At 44.5% G+C, this 21,973-nt stretch overlaps 1 protein-coding gene across 2 annotated transcripts in view; it reads right to left on the reverse strand.

Moving 5' to 3' along the window:
* The window catches only part of lrp1ab (low density lipoprotein receptor-related protein 1Ab), a 194,103-nt gene that overhangs the window by 146,229 nt on the left and 25,901 nt on the right, over nt 1-21,973 (reverse strand). For both annotated transcript variants that reach the window (XM_080734198.1, XM_080734197.1), the window contains exon 3: nt 2,660-2,797. In XM_080734198.1, the coding sequence (XP_080590324.1) occupies nt 2,660-2,797 (138 nt within the window). The remainder of the gene's footprint in view (nt 1-2,659; nt 2,798-21,973) is intronic.

The raw sequence follows: 21,973 nt of genomic DNA on the forward strand, positions 1-21,973 counted from the left end.
TGTTCCAGGACTTTGGTCCTGGGTGGCGTGGAGTACTTGTGTTGATTGTCAATATTTGATGAGCTAATGCATACAAGAGATTAGAGGTTCTTGGAGCGTGGTGTGAGATAAAGAATGGACCTACTCATCAATTACCGGGCAAGCGGCACGACGGACACAGAACTGAGCACACGTGACGCCTGCACATCGTGTCGTGCACGATATTGCAGACTATTTTGGGGTATAAATCAGGCCTGAGATATATACGGCTCACATATTATTAGAAAAATATATAGAGAATAATGCGTCCCGCAAAGCTTGGCCAATGGGCGCCCCTTTTTGAGCGGTTGGCTCCTTACAGGAGCACAGCTCAACAATATCAGTAACCAGAACCAAGGGCGTGTGTTTTCAATGAATGTAATATGTTTAAAATAGAGTTTGAAGTTACAATGGGTTTGTATAGGAAGGCGGCATGTCGGATAAAATGAATATCAAAAACTAGAAGCAGTGCTCTTCCGAGCACAGGTCTCCACCAGGCCACACAAATCGGCCTGTTATAGCGCCACCATGAGGCTGATTTAAAAAATGTGGGGCAGAGGTTCTGAATTAGCATCCAGGGAGTGTGTGTGCTCAGTTTGGCAGCGATCGGGCCAACGGCGCCGGAGATTAGCTGGTAACAACCAGGCCACACAAATCGGCCTGTTATAGCGCCACCATGAGGCTGATTTGAAAAATGTGGGGCAGAGGTTCTAGATTGGCATCCAGGGAGTGTGTGTGCTCAGTTTGGCAGCGATCGGGCCAACGGTGACTGAGATTAGCTGTTCACAAACTGCGAGGACGCACGCACTAACCCGACGGACGGACGGAGGGGAAAACATACTCTCCCTCAGCCTTCGGCTGGTGGAGACAATGAAGCCAAACATATTTCAAAGTGAGATATCCCTTTAAAGGCTAGGGTAAGTTATATATATTTTTCTAAAAGGTTAAAGCACTTTATGCAGGTCATAATCCTTGCTATGGAGTTCAGTAACAGGGGCGTCTCTCCATCTCTTCAATAAAGAGAAAATACATTTCCAGGTGGGTTGCCAATTTCAGCCAATCAGGACAGAGTACCCATTTATCAGCTTCAATTTTATAGTGTTCCGGTGCCAATTTTGTCTGCTCGTTTCATCACTTCCAATTTCACTTATTTATCCTGTATCCTGCTGTGAGTTCTCTCTCCTGATTGGATACAATTGATATCCCGACCTGAAAATGCATTTTCTGTTTACTCGGCGAGGACTTGCTGGAACAACAGAGCTTCTTAAAAATGTGGCCAAATGTGGCCATATTCTCCCAAATATATATATGTCTGATGTCATAGACCACATGAGACTGACACAATTATCCATACATGGGCATTCTCAGATATGGGCTTAATATTGATGACATCAGGGATCTCCATATATGGGCAAAAAAAAGGCACAAGGACCAAATTCATTTGCAAGTGAGACTCGCTGCGCGACAGCCGACAACCATGCTGGTTATCATGAGGTGGTTGCCCCAATGCCACATTCAAGTCAATGGGGGAAAATTAATTCACTAATAAATGAATGGCCATAACGCCATATTATACTGTATGGAGTCCATACAGTATATGAAGCGTGACATGAGCGGTGACTCGCCCGATCGCACCGCGCTAAGTCGCGCGTCGTCTCGTCTTTGCATTCACTTTGTATGTAATCACGCCGGTCGAACCATCCAGGTTTGAACCCAGCTTGACTCACTCACTGACATGAGCTGGCCGTTTTCATACCAACTGCGACCTGACGGTCGCAATGAGCACTCTCCTGCAGAATGCAGATCCAAACTTCTACTACAGCCTGCCAGTGCCTATGTCCTTTTGTCTGCTGTAACAAAGACAGACACTGTGGGCTCCATACGTTCCATCTCGTAGTTGCTAATTAATAGTAGGGGGATTTGATGGGATTCTGTCGCTTTGCCTGCATGCTGGATGAATGCTCATCTTGCCAGGGATGTGGGGGAAGTGGTCTTCTAGCCTGGCTGATTGATAAATTAATGACTTTTCCCAGGGAGAAGGGAAACCATTGTGATAAGTCCGGGCCAGCTCATTAAAGAGCTTGATAGAAGTGTTTATTGGATAGAGATTACACTTTCGGGTTGGTGAAACAAAAGAGATGGCTTTCTTTTTTTATTTATTTTTTAAACATGACTTGTCTTTTTCCATTTTATTTTCACTTTTCGACTTGAGGTAGAAGGGCAGCCCTCTGCTTCCAAGGGGCACAAATAATCCTGTTATCACTATCAGTTTTGTTTCTGGGAAAACGCGAGTGTGTGTGTGTGTGTGTGTGTGTGTGTGTGTGTGTGTGTGTGTGTGTGTGTGTGTGTGTGTGTGTGTGTGTGTGTGTGTGTGTGTGTGTGTGTGTGTGTGTGTGTGTGTGTGTGTCCGTGTAGGGGTGCAACAGTTAATCAAACTAATCAATTTAAGCGATTATAAAGAACAATAGAATATATTATATTATTTGATATACTGAGGGGGCTTAAATTTCATTTTTATCAAACATGAAAACATTTTAGAACATGCCACCCTACAGTGTGTGTGTGTGTGTGTGTGTGTGTGTGTGTGTGTGTGTGTGTGTGTGTGTGTGTGTGTGTGTGTGTGTGTGTGTGTGTGCATTACCTCTGCAGTGAGGCCCCTCATCCCAGCCGTCAGAGCAGTCAGGCACGCCATCACACAACCTGCTCATTGGGATACAAATATCCAGGTCCAGGCAGCCATGTTCGTTTACAGGACACTGGTTCACTCTGTTGTGTGGACCTGTAACACATGTGAGAAAACACAGCTGAGGACACAAACCAAATCAAAGGTCTCATTTCAAAGCCACCTTTCTACAGTGGCGGAGGGGAGGAAACTCAAACAATCACCCTGTGAGCAGCACGACCATTTGTTCTGATTATTTATTTATCTTTGTACATTATGAATGAATGAATGATGAATGAATGATTTTATTTTTGGTCCTTTTTAACAAATGAAAACTGATTAAAAAAATGCAAATGATGACCAAAAAAAGGAATAGCGCAATGCTTATTATTTGCCTATCCTTCACAATCCTTCAAAAACGATCAAAGAATGAACCCATCTGCAATCATACAGTGTAATGTTCATTATGGTTGTGTTTCTGGCGACTCCTCTGGTAGGTCCATTGTTATTACAGCGTCTGTCTATGGTCTGTTAGAACTGCAATTCCCTGAATTCTGTTAAAAAATTAAAAATAATAAAAAACACATGGACGTACCACTCCAGAACAAGTGCTGCAGTGACCTACAGCGGAAGAAACTGTTTGCCTTATAAAATAAAGACATTTCCAGTTCCAAAGCATTTCCTCTCAGAGTGCAAGTGTCGGTGACAGACAGATACAAAACAAAAGTTTAAAACAAGGATCAAATGTGTAAAAAAAAACATGGAATGGTTATTGTAAAAATACACCAGAGAAAGATTATTGCGAACAAAGGTCGCAGTTAACTATGAAAACCTTCTTGTCCTTCTGTAACACATCAATGTCCTTCCTTCCGTAACGCCTCAATTTGTTGACATTGTGACATCACCTCATCAAAGATCAAACCCTGGATATCCATACATGGAGATGACTGGATCATCACCTAGCTGTCCATATATGGAGCTGACCTCTACATCTGATGATGCCCTGTTAGGGCAACACCACACTAATAGAATCCTTTCTATGTCCATAAAAGGCGACAAGGACTGAGACAGAGATACTGACATGCACGGACTCATGGGATCTGGGGTTGGTTCTACAGACAGGGATCTCCATATACAGGCATAAAAGGGATCGTATGTATGATGTCAGACGTCATAGGACTTTCACATAACGAGTAACGTCAATGTCTTGACCTGCCCATATAAGGAGATCGCTGATGTCATGGATCTCCATATATGGAGCTGAACAACACTGACCTCATCAACTCTACATCATCCGGATTGGTAGTAAATCTCCTGTTTCAAGACAGATGGCGCGACCTTGCCCTAAAGGGCCTTTCGCCCTTAGGCGTCTTACTAGTATATACTGTATAAATATATATAAAAAAAAGAAATGTTTCTTTAATTGAAAACGTTACACAGGTTGCGCTCGCTGGCCTACTGGTCCGGGCGCATACCACATGGGCTTTGTGTAGCCTGGCAGCGTCGCCGGTTCGATTCCCGGTCTGGACGACCTTTGCAGCGTGTCACTCCCCGTCTCTCTCCCCATTTCCTGTCAGTCTACTCTCCTATCAAATAAAGGCATAAAAAGCCCCAAAAAAAAACAAATCTCTAAAAAGAAGAAGTTACAAAGTATGACTTTAAATGCCAGTTGGGTTCCTTGTGAGCTTCAAAAACTCGCAGAGTTCCTCCTCCAAAAAAATGGAATTAAGTGCATTGCATTTCATTACGCCGTTATCGCATCATTCCAACCCAGGCCTCCGGAGAGAGACAGACAATCCGCAGTCAGACAGAGAGTCTGTGGCTGAGGGAGAGGCTTCCAGTAGTCTCACGCTCCACTTAAAGCCTATGTGGTATTGGTAGATTTGGAGAGAGAGCTCAGCGAAGATCAAAAGGAGAAGGCATCCTTAACGGTGGCAATGTAGAGCGCGGGTTAAACACCTCCAATGTAATCTCCTCACTTTCCCTTCCGCTTTCTCTTTCTATCTGTCTGTAAGAGGGTGCAGTGCTGGGGACGCCGGGGCTTGCTGTTATCTAGCCACCCAGGGCAGACCCCGGCCTTTCCCTGTGATAAGTGGTCAGCGGCAGGCCTGACAGCATGGATAAAAAAAGCCTCGCGGGGGTTTCGCTGTTCCTTTGTCCAATCCGGAGACTGACCCAGAGAGTCCCTCAGCCTGTAAGCTGCAGGGAGCCAAAGGTTTATGGTTGAGTAAGGCTTTTCAACACGAGGGAGTCTCTTCAACGCCTAATGTATGCTCTGTCGCCCAGCGGTGACGCACACCGAAAATAGCCAATCTTACAAGCTCACGACACCGTTGCGGATGCAACAAGTTGTGAACTTGTAGATCGGCTGTTTTCTGCATGCGGCACCGTGGGGCGACGAAATATAAACCGGACTTAAAAGGTGTCCTGTCATAATTACAGTATGAACATGCACACACAATGTATACACAACATACAGTATGGTCAGAGCGGTTATGTGTGTATTCATATAGATAGATGACACATACATTGCACTTTTAGAGGCTCCCCCACCCTAGATAGATGGGTAGATATCAGTAGATACGATCGGTAGAGAGATAGATCTATAGATAGATCAATCAATACCGTATAGTATAGTATCTATATACATAGACATTCCAGACATTATCTTTGAAAAATGTGAAAAGCGGGTGCCCGCTGGCCTACTGGTCCAGGCGCATACAGTACCACTCAGGCATTGCCACATATTAGGCATGGATGCCTGGCGGCGTCGCCGGTTCGATTCCCGATCCGGACAACCTTTGCCGCGTGTCACTCCCCATGTCTCCCCCCATTTCCTGTCAGTCTACTGTCCTATCAATAAAGGCATAAAAAAACCCAAACAAATCTTTTTAAAAAAAAGAGCAAATGTGAAAAACATACAAAATAGGAGAAAGAAACAATGATAACAGAGTTTGTCTTTCTGGGCTGAGGCCCAGAAAACTATGGGACAGACTGCTTGCTCAATAACATTTTTATTAGTAATTTACAGGGGGAATCAGCATATCTTTAATCCTAACCATTTTACAAAGACCTGCGTAGTAGACCTTAGTCTGTCTGGGCTGAGGCCAGAACATAAACGGATTCTCTCTCTCTCTCTCCCTCTCTCTCTCTCTCTCCACTGCAAAGCAAATTGTTTGCCTTGCCTGTTTTTCTTCTTCTTCCTTTTCTTCCAATTCCTTCTTCTACTTTCACCCTCTTTCTCTCTCTAACATCTGCTGACCCATTTTAGAACAACACCAAAGAAGGATAGGGGGTGGGGGGTTGGGGTTACCTCCTGCACAGGAAACTATCTGTACCGCTCTGGGGTTCATGTAAAGAATTTGCAGGAGCAAGGAAGGTATAGATTGTATCAGAGCATGCTGCACACACTGGAAAACATAACGCTGGAGTGGAGTGTTCAGTCTTCAAATCTTCATTGTAATACCACAGGTCATTTTTTTGGAGCGGTGAAAGCGCTCCCAATAGACAGGTATGTCCGTGGGTATGTGGGTGGCTGGGTGGCTGGGTGGCTGGCTGGCTGGCTGGCTGGCTGGCTGGCCGTGTCCGTAGCCTGGCAATACCTTGAGTGGCCACACACAACACACTAGTTAAAGGAGGGGCGCTGTTTTGTGCAGGCCAGGCACACTCACCACTCACTCACAGGCACAGTTTACAGTTTACAGTTTAGGCATTTAGCAGACGCTTTTAATCCAAAGCGACTCACACACACACACACACACAGGGTATAGCTGCTCAGATTCACCGCTCCACTTCGAACCGAGGTTTGATTTTACCTCCTCGGGAGTCAAAATGACACTCAGGTTTTTTGTGCTGTGCCGCAAGATTGCACACCTGCTTTTATACTTTGAGTTATAGATAGTTGCGTGCGGGTCGGCATTCGCCGAAAATATCCGATCTGCAAGCTCACAGCGCGGCAGGTTGCGGCGCGCTGTGAGCTTACAGATCGGCTTTTTTTGTTGCATGACACAGGCGCACACAACCGAGTAGAGATCAAGCATAAGCTGCCGCCTTGAGAAACTCAGATACACTAACAGCTCCTTTATAGCCTATTTTCTCAGAAGGTAAGGAGACTGTTACAAAACAGAATGCAGTTCACGTTATCCTCCTCTCTTCCGTGTTCTTCAGCCGTAAAAGACAAAACAACATTTCCTTTGGAACCCACTTCACGGTACTCTCAATTCCAGAAAAGGTGTGTGAATATCTTTTTACGTCCTCTTGCCACGCGAGGCCAGGTGAAGCCAGATGTGGGGGGCTTAAGTCAAAGTAAAAATACATCTGTCTGAAAGGGCCAGGTTAGAAAAATATTTGTAAGAGTACTACGAGACACGCCATTTAAAAAAAAATCAAAACACTGCACACGCACAAAGAACCGAATGAGTCAGTGCTTTTGTCCGCACGTCTCCACATTACTTAAACAAAAACCCACAAGCACTCACTCTGAATCCATCCCATCCATCCCACAGATTAGCCATTTTAAACAGAGCTTTAAAACATAGCACGACCATTTACAAGTGCCCTAAAACCAACGTGAGGTGCACGAAAACGAGCAACATGGCCATAGCAGCAGTCTATATAAAAGATGTGTGTCACATTCCAATAGTTGAGCTAGCAGCTCATACATCTGGCTTAGGGAAAAGGAGCAGTGCTCCTCTCCAGGGGATGGAGGAATTATGACAGACCTCCCACAGCCCCAGCATCTAAGCCACCCCTACTTTACATTATGACAGACCTCCCACAGCCCCAGCATCTAAGCCACCCCTACTTTACATTATGACAGACCTCCCACAGCCCCAGCATCTAAGCCACCCCTACTTTACATTCAATAAAGTGCCAGGCAAGGGATTTTCTACACGAAGTAGTGCGGAATAAGAAATGAACCGAACATGCGCGCGGCGGTTTAATGTAACACTGCATAACCCCGGCCTATACCGATACTGCTGGGTTTGGTTTCCTATTGATGTCGAAGACATACAACAGCACAGTGGGAGCTATACCTTGTAGAGACAGATGGAGACAAACACACACTCACACAGGCGAGACGTTTTTGCGTGTTGTGAAAGGTCTGCGAGAAGGGCCTACGTGTGCTGTCACCATGATGCTGTATGTATGTATGCCCACAGGCTACCGGTGGAGTGACAAATCACACCCACTCACACACATACTCACTCTCACACACACACACACACACACACACACACACACACACACACACACACACACACACACACACACACACACACACACACACACACACACACACACACACACACACACACACACACACACACACACACACACACACACACACACACACACACACACACACACACACACACACACACACACACAATGCTCCTCTCCCAAACACTCCTCTGGTTCCTCACAGAACAGTCAGCAAGCAAGAATAGGCCTTTTGGAAAACACACTAACAACTGCCAGCAATATCAACAATAGAGGCACGGAGTTCTAAGAGTTCCACAAAACAGTAATATCTTGGCAGGGGCTGAATAGGGACAAGCAGCAGAAGCTAAATAGAGAGGACAATATGGAGGATTAAATAACTTTGCAGCAATGACAATGGCGCTGGCCCCCTGCACCCCCCTCTGCTCCAGTTTGGGAAGTTGTTGGCAGTGAATTGTAATGGGCTCACTCATACAGGCAGTGGGCACTTCCTTCCTCATCTGTCACTGGCACTGAGGTATTACCATACAGAGCCCGGCTTAGACAGCAAGCACACACACACACACGCACGCACCCGCACGCGCGCACACACACACACAACGTAGGGCATTCACCAAATATTTGAATATTCGACTATTCAAATATCAAAGTCACTATTCGACGTTGTTCACCGAAGTAGAATATTCGCTTAGTATTATTTTTTTATTGTTTTCTCTTTAAAAAATATATAGTTTATAAAGCTAGGCTAGATAGGAAGTCATAAGAATGGGTTGTCAATGCCCCTGGTGGATGAATTTGTAAATGCTCTATACCAGGGCTTCTCAAACCTTTTTAGGCCGTGACCCCCAAAATAAACATATTTGAACTGGGGACCCCCACCCTGACAAGCGCTTGGAATTGTAGGCATTACATTTAATGTGACTCTGTTCCGCAGATAGATATTGTGAAAATAGCAGATCTACATGCTCACAACGCCTCGCGTTGCGAGGCGTTGTGAGCATGTAGATCGGCTATTTTCACAATGTTCGCCTCTCGAATATTCGACTATTCGAATACTTTGAGGTCGAATAATTCGAATACTAAAAATCACTATTCGTGAATGCCCTAACACAACGTAAGCCGGTTGGTTCATAGCCAAGATTATCTGTAAACCAGTGGTGTAAAGTAAGTAACTAAGTACAATTTTGAGGTATTTGTACTTTACTTTGAGTATTTCCAATTTCCAATACATCCACTACATCTCGGATCCAAATATTGTACTTTTGCTCCTCTACATTTATTTAAAAACTTTAGTTACTAGTTACTTTGCAGGTATACATTATAATATTATAAAACATAGATACACCACTTTAGCACTATTTTATACCTTGTAGAACTGCTCATTTCAAACATTTTGTACTTTTACTTTTGGTACTTTGTGTACATTTTGAAAACAATACTTTTGTACTTTTACTCAAGTACATTTTGTATTCCAGACTTTTATTTGTAACAGAGTATTATTGCAGGAATAAGCACCACTGCTGTAAATTGACTTTTAAGCTATCCATTTTACTATTACCATAATTTGATCTTGTGATGGATAGATGGAGAATGGAAACAAAGTCCTCTCTGAATTAAGTGCACAGGCACAATTAAAATGCCACGATGACCAATGAAATAACTGTGATGTAATTTTGATCGGTCTCTGCGGTGGGTTTTAAATCTGCGCGATAAAGCACAAGACAGCTTGGTATTCAGTCCCTATAAAAGGAGAGGAAAATGGATAGCGCTTACCATAACTTATCATTATCATCAGGTGCAATAGAAATGGCAGTGGGTGAAAAGGGCTGAGGGTGGGAGGGTGATATGAATACTATAGAGCATTATCTCATCACAATTAAACATGTACCAATTACTCCTCACTGGAGGGAAGCATACAGATTCACCTGAGTGTAGGAGTCTTCAAGACAAAGGACACTGAACACAGAGCAATATAAGAAGGTTTTTAAGTGCAGAGGACGCCATGTACGATTATGATCTGGCTGGCTGGTTCTCAACCTGTGGGTCCCCAAATGATTTGATGATTAGCTTAATGTGCAACATTGTTTTCATTCCCAACAGTAAACAAACTAGTAAGATGGGCATAAAAGGGACAAGGACGGACATATATGGAGTGTGACATGAGGTGTGACTGACTGACGCACATGAGCTGCAGGTTTTCAAAGTAAATGCGACCTACAGTCGTAACCAACATACAGTGTAAGTGTATACAGGGCATCTGCACATTTAAAAAAAATCACACCCGTGTGAACTGAGCGGTGGTTCCCCCCCCCCCCGTGTGTGTGTGTGTGTGTGTGTGTGTGTGTGTGTGTGTGTGTGTGTGTGTGTGTGGCCTGGACAACAGCGCCCCTCCCTTAACATGTGTGGCCAGAAAAGGTACTACACAGGCTTGAGGCTACATACAGACCCACCCACCCACATACAAACAAACTAACTAACAAACAAACATACCTACACACACGGCCACGCTATGGAGACGGTGTGACCACCGCTCAAATACACCAATAATAAGACCACTATACTATAAAAAAAATATTAGTTCAACATTGGTCAAATTGTCAAATATTACCTAAAAAAGGAGGCAAAACTGACTGATTTGTTAGAGCCTAATGCCATGACAAAACATTGAGGAGAGACAACAGACTACATATTTAATTTGGGCGTAGAGGCAACTCCTTATATGGTTATGGCTGAGTCATGGACGGTGATATGAACATGAGGTCAGAGGTCCGCCAGCCAGCCCGCCCGCCCACTCTCCGTCCCTCCCAATTTGAATATAGGATAACACAACTGCAGTGGCTGGAGGTGGTCTCAGACTAATAGTGAAGATACAATGCATTTAGATCCTGTGCAGGGGTAGGACCACTACTGGTTGACAAAAGGTATTGCATACAACTCAGATGGAAATAACTCGCCTGAACAAACGTGCTGTCCTTTATAGCTGACATAATGAAATGTTGGCAACTTGCATTTGCACATTTCTAAGAAAAAGGAATTCTTCACAATTTAAAACAAAGGATAAAAGTCCAAATTACATTCAGCCCTGCTAAATCCTTCATTTGAATGCTTCCAGTCTCTAGAGCGAAATATGACTTTCAGCAAAGACAATATTTAACACAGTGTCTGAGCCTACGGCGCTTTCAAGTAATGCATCACTACTCGTGTCACCTTGAAACAATTCCCTGCGTACAGAGGGGCGGGTGGAACTTGTGGTGTGGCGGTCTGAGTTGTCCTAAAGATTGCCTAACCAGCACCAGGCCTCGCTGGTGTGACGTCAAAGTGTCGCCCCCAACAGCGTGACCCCTTCCCCCCGCCTCCCCTCCCCACAGTCCCTGTGGTTAGGTAATGACCTTAAATTTTGATTCCCTGTCGAGCTTTTGTCCGCAGCATAAAAGCCTGTGCTTATTGCCCCTCCTCCTGCATGGCAGCCCCTGACTCCTATACAGACTGCTGTCGGCTCTAATGAACATGTTGTACAGGGTGACAGCAAGGCCTGCCCACTGGCTGACTCTCCACACTCTGGAATAGAACAATAACACTGTACTAGCGGCATGCTGGACGGCCGCAGGGCCTTGTTAACCACATGACCCCCCCTCAACGTAGTGCTTCTCAAACTTTTTAACTTCAAGGACCCCTGGAACTCTTGGGAGTATACAAATGGACCGTAAGGGCCCTTTTGGTTCCATTTGTATACTCTCAGAGATACATACCTGTTAGGGTCCATTTGGAACCGTAAGCGCCCTTTTGGTTCCATTTGTATACTCTCATTACACACCAGTATACAGGTTCTACGTATTTGGAACCCTCTCGGGAGTTCCTGGTTCCATTTGTTTACTCTCAGAGTTACGGACCTGCAAGGGGTCCATTTGGAACCCTAGTCTCAAGGGTTCCTGGATCCCACTTTGAGAACCTAACGTCTTTATTCTGGTTTTAAGTATTTGGCAAGAAAGGACAATCTACAAGCTGAAGGCTGACTATTTTCGGCAAAGAGATTTGGTGTAGAGGGAAAAAAATCACACCTGTGTGAACTGAGCGGTGGTCGTGGAGGCTGCGCAACAGCAAAACAAATATATATATATTGTGTGTGTGTGTGTGTGTGTGTGTGGGTGGGTGGGTGTCTGGCCTGGCCTGAACAACAGCGCCCCTCCCTTAACATGTGTGGTCACAAAAGGTACTACATACAGGCTACATACACCATACAGACACGCATACAGACAGACAGACAGACAGACAGACCCACACACACGGCCACGTATAGGAGCGTTGTGACCACCGCTCAAAAAGGAGCAGACCAAGTAAAGACCCCTGGGGAAGTATATATCGAAGTATACAGTATATTGGTTTAGAGTGGTTAAAGCATAATTCTTTTTTTTGGGGGGCTTTTTTTTATGCCTTTATTTGATAGGATAGTAAACTGACAGGAAATGGGGAGAGAGATGGGGAATGACATGTGGCCAAGGTCGTCCGGATCGGGAATCGAACCGGCGACGCCAGCAGGCATCATAGCCTAGTATGTGGTATGCGCCTTGACCACTAGGCCAGCGGGCGCCCCGTTAAAGCATAATTCAACTTTGCCAGAGGTGTGGGCTGTATAGTTAGTTACCTTGCCATAACTCCAAATATTGGTGAGATATCATCAACAGTTGCTCCCCAGATTAAAAATTGTCTGACGCTAGGGCTGGGCGGTATGGATTTTTAGTTGTTGCGGTAATATGTCACTGTTCACCGACGGTATGGCTGTATCGTGTTATCTCCCCCAAAAAAGTTGTTTTGAATGATTGCACCTGTGCGAAGTGAACACGACACACATGCATCTCTCCTTGTATGGGTCGTCCTGTCCGTGACTTCAGTTACTTTATGTGTATAAGCACGGATCTCCATCCGTTTTATTACAGACCCGTACTAATACACACAAAGGGTTTGCAAAGCTCAAAAATGTAATTGAAATACATTTAAAGTAAAAAAAACGATTGCGGTATAATCGCGGTTATGAACTCGACACCGGGTATGCATTACACAACCGCGGTATGGCGGTATTGCGGTATTGTGGTATTGTGGTTATTGCCAGCCCTATCTGACGCAGGTCTAAAAGTCACATTTATACAACCCAAACCTTCATCAAAGTTGAGGTAGCGCAGGAAGGAGATCTTACAGTGCATAATATACTGATGCTTACAACAGTTGCCTCTGTGTTCATTTGTTGGAGATGTGGAGTGTGAAGAAAAGTACACTTTTTCCTATGGGGCACATCCTAAGAGTCCTAGCAAATTGAACAAGCCGTCAAGATGCAATATACAGTAAGGGAACACTAGTAGATGAAATATTAACATCTTTGTTCTCGCACCTGATCGCTGCAGAGCATATTATTTTATTGAATTGCTACCATAAAATACAAACTAAGTCAGATCCTGTAAAGGAGATGGACCGATTTTCATCTCTGGCCTCAAACACAATAAAACTCTCACTTTTCCCATTCCGACATAAAAAGAGGCACTACACAAAAACAAAAAAATTGTGTCTTCTGCAAGGTAGGAAAAAACAAGGCCTAAATGCCCCACTTTGAGGGGCCAGTGATGGCAAGAAAAGACCCCAAAATACACATAAAAAAAGAGTAAAGAGTAAGAATAATAATAATACAATATAAAAGCCTGTTTCCCCTCTGGGTCAATGGCTAGGGGCTTTTGCTAAATAACAAGGAAGTCTTACGAAATGCCCATCATTGGCCAATGAAAGAAAAGGGGTGGGGCAAATAAATAAGCCCCACATCGGGGGCAGGGCTTAACGACACCAATGGGAGGCCAGCACCACCCCAGGGGCCCACAACCGACCTAATGGCCAACCATCCGAACCATCAACATTCCTGGAGAGCATTGCCGCTAGCGGGGGCTAAAAGTTCCAAGTAACTGAGGGTGGCGCTAGAGAACAGATCATGGGGTCAAATAAAATCCAAATAGCAAATTTCATGGCAAGCCTCCATTTAGATGAGATATCGTGTGGGTAAAGTTGACATTTTGGTCTGAGGGTGGAGTTGGAGGAAAGCTCATAGTAGTAGTGGTATTAGTATTATTATTAGTAGAAGTAGTACTAGTAGTTTGTGCTTAGCAAGCTTCATGGCATCCCGCCCATTAGATTTTGAGATATTTTGTTTACAACTGGAAACTTTGTTTAATGGCGTCGACAGAGTTTCCTCTAGCAACACCATTAGATCACCAGAGTCAACAGGTTCCATTCTCTGGGGAGCACAACGTTACGCAGCACATTCCATGGCCGTCGAGCCAGAGGTTTTCGAGATATCGTGTTCGGAACCAAAGTGTCGGACAGACGTTTACTGACAGCCGTCCTCAGAGTGCCGCCTGCTAGCGGGGCTAAAAACAACAACAACAACGCGACATTTATAGAGGAAGGACTGGAGATGAGATTTGAAGAAGAGGGAACAAAGGCGGCTCGGCCGTGTGGAGATACTCCGCCCGCATGGACAGATAGAGAGGGAGACAGAAAAAAGAGGGAGAGAGGGTGTAGAGGAGAGACAGTCAAGAGAGGCAAGTGGTGCCTGTGTGGCGTGAGAAAGCCCTGTGTTCTCAGTCTGTTGATAGGCCGGTGAGGCTGAGGAGGGCTCAGGCCCACAGACCAGGGGGATTTACGGGGCTTTGCTCCTTCCTCTGTGGAAGCAGTGTGCCCCTCCCTGCCCCTCCAGAACCCTCCTGTCCCCCGCCTGGTGCCCCCCTATGTGTACAACAAACTGGTTCCCATTATGGACTATGAAAGGCCTCCCTGGAACTTTTACTGTAAAAGGCTCGTTTCCATAAAAAAAAAAAAAAGAGACCAAGGCTATGCAGAGCCATTTTCTTCCTTCAGCCTGAATGCTAATCTGTTCCATTTCCACTAGAAAAGGGGAAAAGAAAAAGAGGAAAAAAAATAAAACAGGAGGGTTTAAGAACGGCGTGGCTTCCCTGTGGACGGATGTCTGATTTCACGTCGATGATGTCATATTGATGACATCAGTCCCATGTCCTATGGATGGACGGCGGCCATGACAGAAATAGCAAGACAGACAGACATGCCATCCATCTCCGGTGTACTTCCTGTATCTGCGTAAAGTGGGTGGACTCCTTTTTAGGCGACCGGAAGCAGGTTGGAGTCTATTCATTCCAATGGGAGAGTGAACGAGAACACAGCTTCTGAACCATTCTTTAGCCCCATGGTCACTGAACTAAATATTGGACCCGATCGTCACATGCCACACGATCTTACCAAGATTTTCATACCAAAATGTTTTTTTTTTTTGTTCTTCAGAGAGACAAATAAAGAGAAAATCTACTTGATTATTATCGACCTTTCTCTGTCCCAGCAGCAACATCTCTCGTGGGAAAATGCAAAAAATGCATCCATTGTTTAGGAAACACTGTCCTAGACGCCATAAAAAGCAGGCATCTCTTTTCTCTTGGATCAATCCTTCAGTGATGCGCGCCTCCTGCTCCACAGGCGTTTTCCCCCCTCCATCACCTACATCATACATGGGCAACTGGCGGAATACTGATATATGATTGATTTCAGCTGTTACAATTCCAAACATGACCTGCTATAATTCCGTCAGTCTATATTAGCAGCTTAATGACTAGTATATAGTATTAAAATAAAATGTTTTATGTCCAATGTATTTGTATTTAGGTTCATGAAGTTAACATGAGTATATAACTAAATGCGTTTGAAATTGAATCAAAATGTTACATTTCAGGATTCCAATTAAAAAAAATTACAAAAAATAATTCAGGATACCAATTCAAAAGAGGCAAAAATAGCCGATCTACAAGCTCAAAAGCATAATATAAATAGCAGATTTGAGCTTGTAGATCTGCTATTTTTGCCTCTTTTGTATGAGGTAGGACAAAGTAGCACGTAGCAATATGCAATGTGGCCCTCTGGAGTGAAGGTGGAAATATAGTGGCCCTCGCCATCATCAAAGTTGCCCACCCCTGACCTCCATCGTCCCATCCCTCCGTCTGGCTCCCTCAGGGTTGTCTTGGAGAGGCCGCTGAGGCGTGACAGTCGGCCCGGGGGCCGCACAAAAGGGCCAGACTGGCTGCCCTCCAGCTTGGGGCCCAAAGGGCAAGAGATGGACCCATAACCTTGATGTGTGGGCCCACCACAGCCATCTCGACGGGCAGCTGCAAGGGAGATGATAACTCAATCCTCCCCCGTCAGAACTTCCTTTGGCCGCAGCATCCGTCCACCGCCAAACACTGTCCGTACCAGCATGTGTGTGTGATTGTGTGTTGGGCGGAGGGGGGTGGACACTAGGGATGGGACGATAAGCGATATTATCGTATATTGTGATAAAAAAACACTCACGATAATCGTATCGTGGAGATTTCATTTATCGTGATATCGTCCTCCGTCATGCACTGGGTTCAATTCACCTTTTATTTGCTGAGCTGCATATCCGGTACCACTTAAACCTTCTAGAATTGGTAAAAGGTACTTGATACAGTCTTTTTTTCACTCTCTATCAAATGTCTTTGCCAAAAAATAGCCGATCTACAGGCTCACAACGCGTCGCAATGCAACGCGTTGTGAGCTTGTAGATCGGCTATTTTTTGGCAAATGTTCCGCCCAAGGATAATGGATTTTGATTATTGCGATAATATCGTAAATCGCGATTTCTTTTCTCACAATAATCGTGATTTGAAATGTTCATATCGTCCCATCCCTAGTGGACACTCACCACCACTACACTACGCTGCGAGTGCCTTTAACCTCTTCACAACGTGACATTCCATGGGATATCCCCTCGATATTACATTCCTGGATCAAGTCGGGAATAACGGTGTGCTGGAAGTTGAAAACTGGGCTGGAACGGCGAAGGAAAACGTCTGATTCCACTTACAGTACGTGTGTGTGTGTGCATGCCTGTGTGTGTGTATTATGTGCATGCATGCGCGTGTGCGAGTGTGCGTGTGTACAAAGCGTACAGAGCTGACTGAGACGTCACACACCATTTGGGTCAGATGCGCTGCAGGGAGGAGGAGCTGGACATTAGCAAGCAGTAATTGTGCTGAATTATCATCTCATTTTCTCACCCTGAATGGAAGTGGTTAACACACACAGCGCGTGAATAGAAGGCCAGCCTATTTGCATTATCCACATGCATTCCACCCTCTGCCTCTACTCCATGTCCTCTTGTGGACATCGAGGTACGGTCGCGTGCAAAAAACAGGGGCAAAAAGTTGAACAGAGAATTAGGGGGCGGCCAAGTGTTGCATAACGTCGCTGCCGGGGGCAGAAACCTTGTATCTCTTTAGTTCAACTTTTTATGTTTTTCTTTTTTTTTGTGAGTGTCGGAAAAAAAATCTGAAAATATCTAATCTACAAGCTCACAACGCGTCGCATAGTTCTAGAAACGCATTTTGTGAAATAAAAGAGAAAGTGTGTCTGTGGATTTAAAAAATATTGAACCAATGGCAAGTATCAACACATGCTTGTGACTAAATTACTACATTGTATCCATTGGAACACAGATAACGTTTTTCTCCCCCCCATTACATCTATGTAAAAAGTAGCTGCTTTGGAGAGATACAAGGTTTCCACCTGACAGCGACGATAAGGCCTTGGATCATGAAAAGGATTCCTTTATGGTAAGCACTTCTCATGACGGAGAAAGTGCTTACATCCTAGGGCTTATTCAAACATCTGTTCCCATTCTCTGGCTCGACCACAATGAATGTGGCTCATGCAAGCGTCGTAATTGCACACAGGCTTCAGGGATCCTTGTCAGTCCTTTCACAGTCTTTTGGAGGGGACTGTGAGATGGAATCATAAGTTGTGACACAGCGCATTCTGTTTTTAAAAGCAAGCGGTATGCATGCAAACTAAAGGGCAAACAGAATGTTGTGAAATTAAAAAAAGCGATATTAGAAAAGGCTTCAAAAACAATAACTAACCAATAATCCCTAAAAGTATTCCTATATCGTTGCGGTCGGCCAGAAACCTTGTATCTCCATATTTCTTTTTTTCATACATCATACTCATACAAGAGTACGTGCACAAAAGTAGTGAAAATAGCAGATCTGCAAGCTCGGCGTGTTGTGAGCTTGTACGGCAGAATGGCTATTTTTCACTATTTTAAAATTACTTGGTTTGGACACATAGAGTAGTATAAGGTTTCCACCCGACAGCTTCCTTCCCAACAAAGATTCTGTTGAGGTGTCAAGACATTCGAGTCAGCAAGTGAACTGTCATTTAAAAAACGCCCGTCAAACTCACACTCGGTTATTGTTTTGAAAATGCCATGGCCTCATCACAATATCTTCCACTATCCATCCCAAACGCACGGCAGGGAAATAAGGAACAAAAAAGAAGGGAATAAAGACATTGGCTTCTGCTGATGCAGAACTGGCAAAACAGACAGAAATAGCTTACAGTGCAAGATGTTCCGACACATTTACTTCTGCTCTTTGATCCTAATCTGTTGTAGGTTGAAGCCCTTTTCCCAGTATTTTTGTTTTCTCTCAGGGAGAAAAACGGACAGCCTCCATAGGGACTCCTGTGTAGTGTACTAATGCACGCTCAGCAAGAGGGAATATATGAACCCATTACACATAACAGCAACAACAACGACCAGACAACTGTAATTATGACATACATCTTTCTGGCCCCACACCTCACCAATCCCATGTGGATCCCTGGTGCTGCGCACCACTAGCAGCGACAATCTATACTATAATTTTGCGAATGTCTGAGTGAGTGTCTGTCTGTCTGTCTGAGTGAGTGTCTGTCTGTCTGTCTGAAACAGCGTTTCTCCTCAGTGGCTGGAGCAATTGATCTGAAATCGCATCACCATCAGCATATGAACACACCTGACATAACTGTGAAGCCCGTTTGTCACTTTCACAAATCATATACTGTATATTCGCATTTTTAGGGTGTATCTATATTAGCCTACAGTACCTTTTGTGACCACACATGTTAAGGGAGGGGCGCTGTTGTTCAGCCTATGCACAATCACACACAAACCCACACACACACACACACGGGGGGGGGGGGGAATGTGTGTGTGTGCAGGCGGGCGGGCGGGCGGGGGGGGGGGGGGGGTCTGGCCCTGTTACAGATGTTGTCCAAAAATCATGCAGATCGGTACACAGTATCTCTGTAGCTGTTAAATGGAACGGGTATTTCTTACATTGATGCTCCTACATATTAGCATGCAAGCACCAGTTAAAGTTACTTTCCATCCCTCATATACTGTGTGCACAGTGCACATCCCATAACCCACACACTGCACATCATTTCGGAGCTCATATCTTTGAACGGGTAAGGGCTAGTAGCTACAAAACGACCGAGCCTGGCCAGCTACACTGTCGCTGAGTTACCGTTCAAGTGTTGCTCGATATGTGTGTTCGTGTCAAAGCGCATGTCCTTGTGTGGGAGAAATGATAAGCGACAAAAAGAAAAGCATAAATTGGGTTATAAAGAACAGGAAACTGGCCCGCTGATCACATTAGTTTTTCCCCATTACAACTGGAGAGGATTGGAAATGGTGGATCAAAACAAACATATGATACTGACTCTTCACTACGTCATCGGAGTGGTGAACATTTTCAAGCCAGCTCAACTTTTTTGGTAGCTTTTGTGGATTGTCGTTACGATAGTTGTCGGACGTCAGTTTGTATCTTCTTGTTGCTGGCTTCTATTGGAAATGACTTGTTGTAGCCCATCTTCAGCTGTGGTCATTCTACAGGCACCGCCATTTTCCCGATTTGTCAATTCTGCACAATTTCTGTGAAGGAAGCAAAAACATCTGTCTCACCTGGATCCCCTACACACTCCCATACACTTGTCCCTCATCGCCTCACCACCTTATCGCTGCTTACGGTAACGCACCAAGAAGACTGCCTTCAGCTATTAATAAGCAGCAGTATCGCCAGAAGCACAACCCATGGTTGGGCTTGTTTAGAGGCCAACCTGCTGTCCTCAGCTATTTTTCGGGCAAAGATATTTAGTGTAGAGTGAAAACAATAGGGGGGCTTATAGAACCCTGGGGTACTCCGGTCAGGGTTTAAGTGGTTAAACCATTTGAAGACACTCTGCAAAGGGAACACACTGCGGTCCATGGGGCGAGGGGGTGACAGGGTCACACCTGCAGACAGGGCTGATGGTTATCTGTGCATGCACATGGGAGGCCGGGGCGATATAGAAACCTGCTGGGAGGCCAGGGACCGTGATAACCCTGTATACAGTAGCTGGCAATCTGCCAGAGCCCTCGCCTATTCATTTATGATGATAACAACTGGCGTAGTAGCCCTGTGCACATTATAGCTGCATGCATGCACACACATGCACCTCCCCATATCCACATGCTCCGATTCACCCAGAAAAAAACAAGACAGCATCTAGGGGCATAGCTTCCATGCTGTTCTTGGACTTCACATGGCAATTACAAAGACTGCCGTCATTCTCTGACAGTGGTTCTCAAACCTTTCAAGTCAAGGAAGGATGCTAAAATGGATGCATTTGGACCGCCATTGACTTCCATAAAAAATGTAAATATTTCAAAAATTATAAAATATATTTGTAGAGGTACCTTCATGGCAGGCCGGCAGCATGCACAATGAATTTGGCACAGATCTGCCTAGCAGTTTGCAAGATCAGCCCCAGACCCAGACCCACAAACACACACACACACACAGACTCAGACACAGACTAATTTAATAGATGGCGCCTCCTACCGAGCCATGTAATAAAAATCATCATACCGTAGTTTTGTAAAAACTATAAAAATCTCAATAAACTTTATATTCATCATAGTCTGTCCATGGCTTTTTTTTACCTAATAAACTGAGGCCTTTACCCATTTGTGTAACTCTGAGAGGATTAGAAATGCAACCAAATGCACCCGCGAATCACGTCCTTCTGTTCTTACGAGACACAACAACGAGCGCTTGGCATCATCAGCCGCCACCTCGAGCACCGAGCGCCAAAGCCAGACGTGCCTCCATGTCCATCCAATGTAACGACTTTACTTACAGTGGCTAGGGATGGGACCATAATCGTTATTATCATTTATCGTGATAAAAAAACACTCACAATAATCTTACCGCGGAGATTAAAATGTATTGTGAAATTATCCTCCGTCATGCACTGGGATGAATTCACCTTTTTTTTTTTTTTTTTTTTTACAATAATGTTTATTTTCGTTTTTTCCTTTTTTTTATACAAAGCAATAACAAAAGAAAAACTCAGACAAAACAAACAAAAACCCCACAAAAAACAAAAAACCCAAAAATACAAAATAATCATCACAGAGCACGCACATCACATGAACATCACGATTCATAATTAATTCACCTTTTTTTTTCAGAGCAGCTGCACATCCGGTACCATTTATTTAAAACCCTATATAATTGGTAAAACGGACCTGGAAATAACATACTTGATCGATACTGTATTTTTTTCACTCTCTACTAAATCTGCTAGATCTGCTATGTTTTGGCAAATGTTCCACCCAGGATAATGGATGTTGGAGATATTTCGATTATCGCGATAATAATATCGTCAATCGCAATTTCTTTGGTCACAATAATCGTGAAGTGACATGACATTTTCCTATGGTCCCATCCCTCACAGTGGCAGAGCTCTGTCTTTACCCCCCCCAGCATAATTACAGCCTGGGACCAACGGTTGGTAGGGAATGACGGTGCAATTAGGTCTCCAGACGTTATGACACTGAGGGGAGTGCTTTCTTCCTGCGTATAGGTACCGCCGCAGATCAAAAGATCCTCGCCAGACTAAACCACACACGTTTACGAGACCCGCCACTATGACGGCAGGTGAATTTATGGCCGTCGTAAACGGCAAACAGGTGGCATTTAACTCTGATGAAACTGGCTTGTGTTCAAATCAGCTCGTGCCAACTGATTTTTTCGGTGCGTGGATTGTTGTTGGCAAGTTGGCGTAAAGCAACTAAGTATGTGTACTCAGGTACCGTACTTAAGTACAATTTTGAGACTTTTTATTTGCTTCAGTATTTACAATACT

Source organism: Nannobrachium achirus (assembly GCF_963921795.1).
Source record: "Nannobrachium achirus genome assembly, chromosome: 9".
Taxonomy (NCBI): domain Eukaryota; kingdom Metazoa; phylum Chordata; class Actinopteri; order Myctophiformes; family Myctophidae; genus Nannobrachium; species Nannobrachium achirus.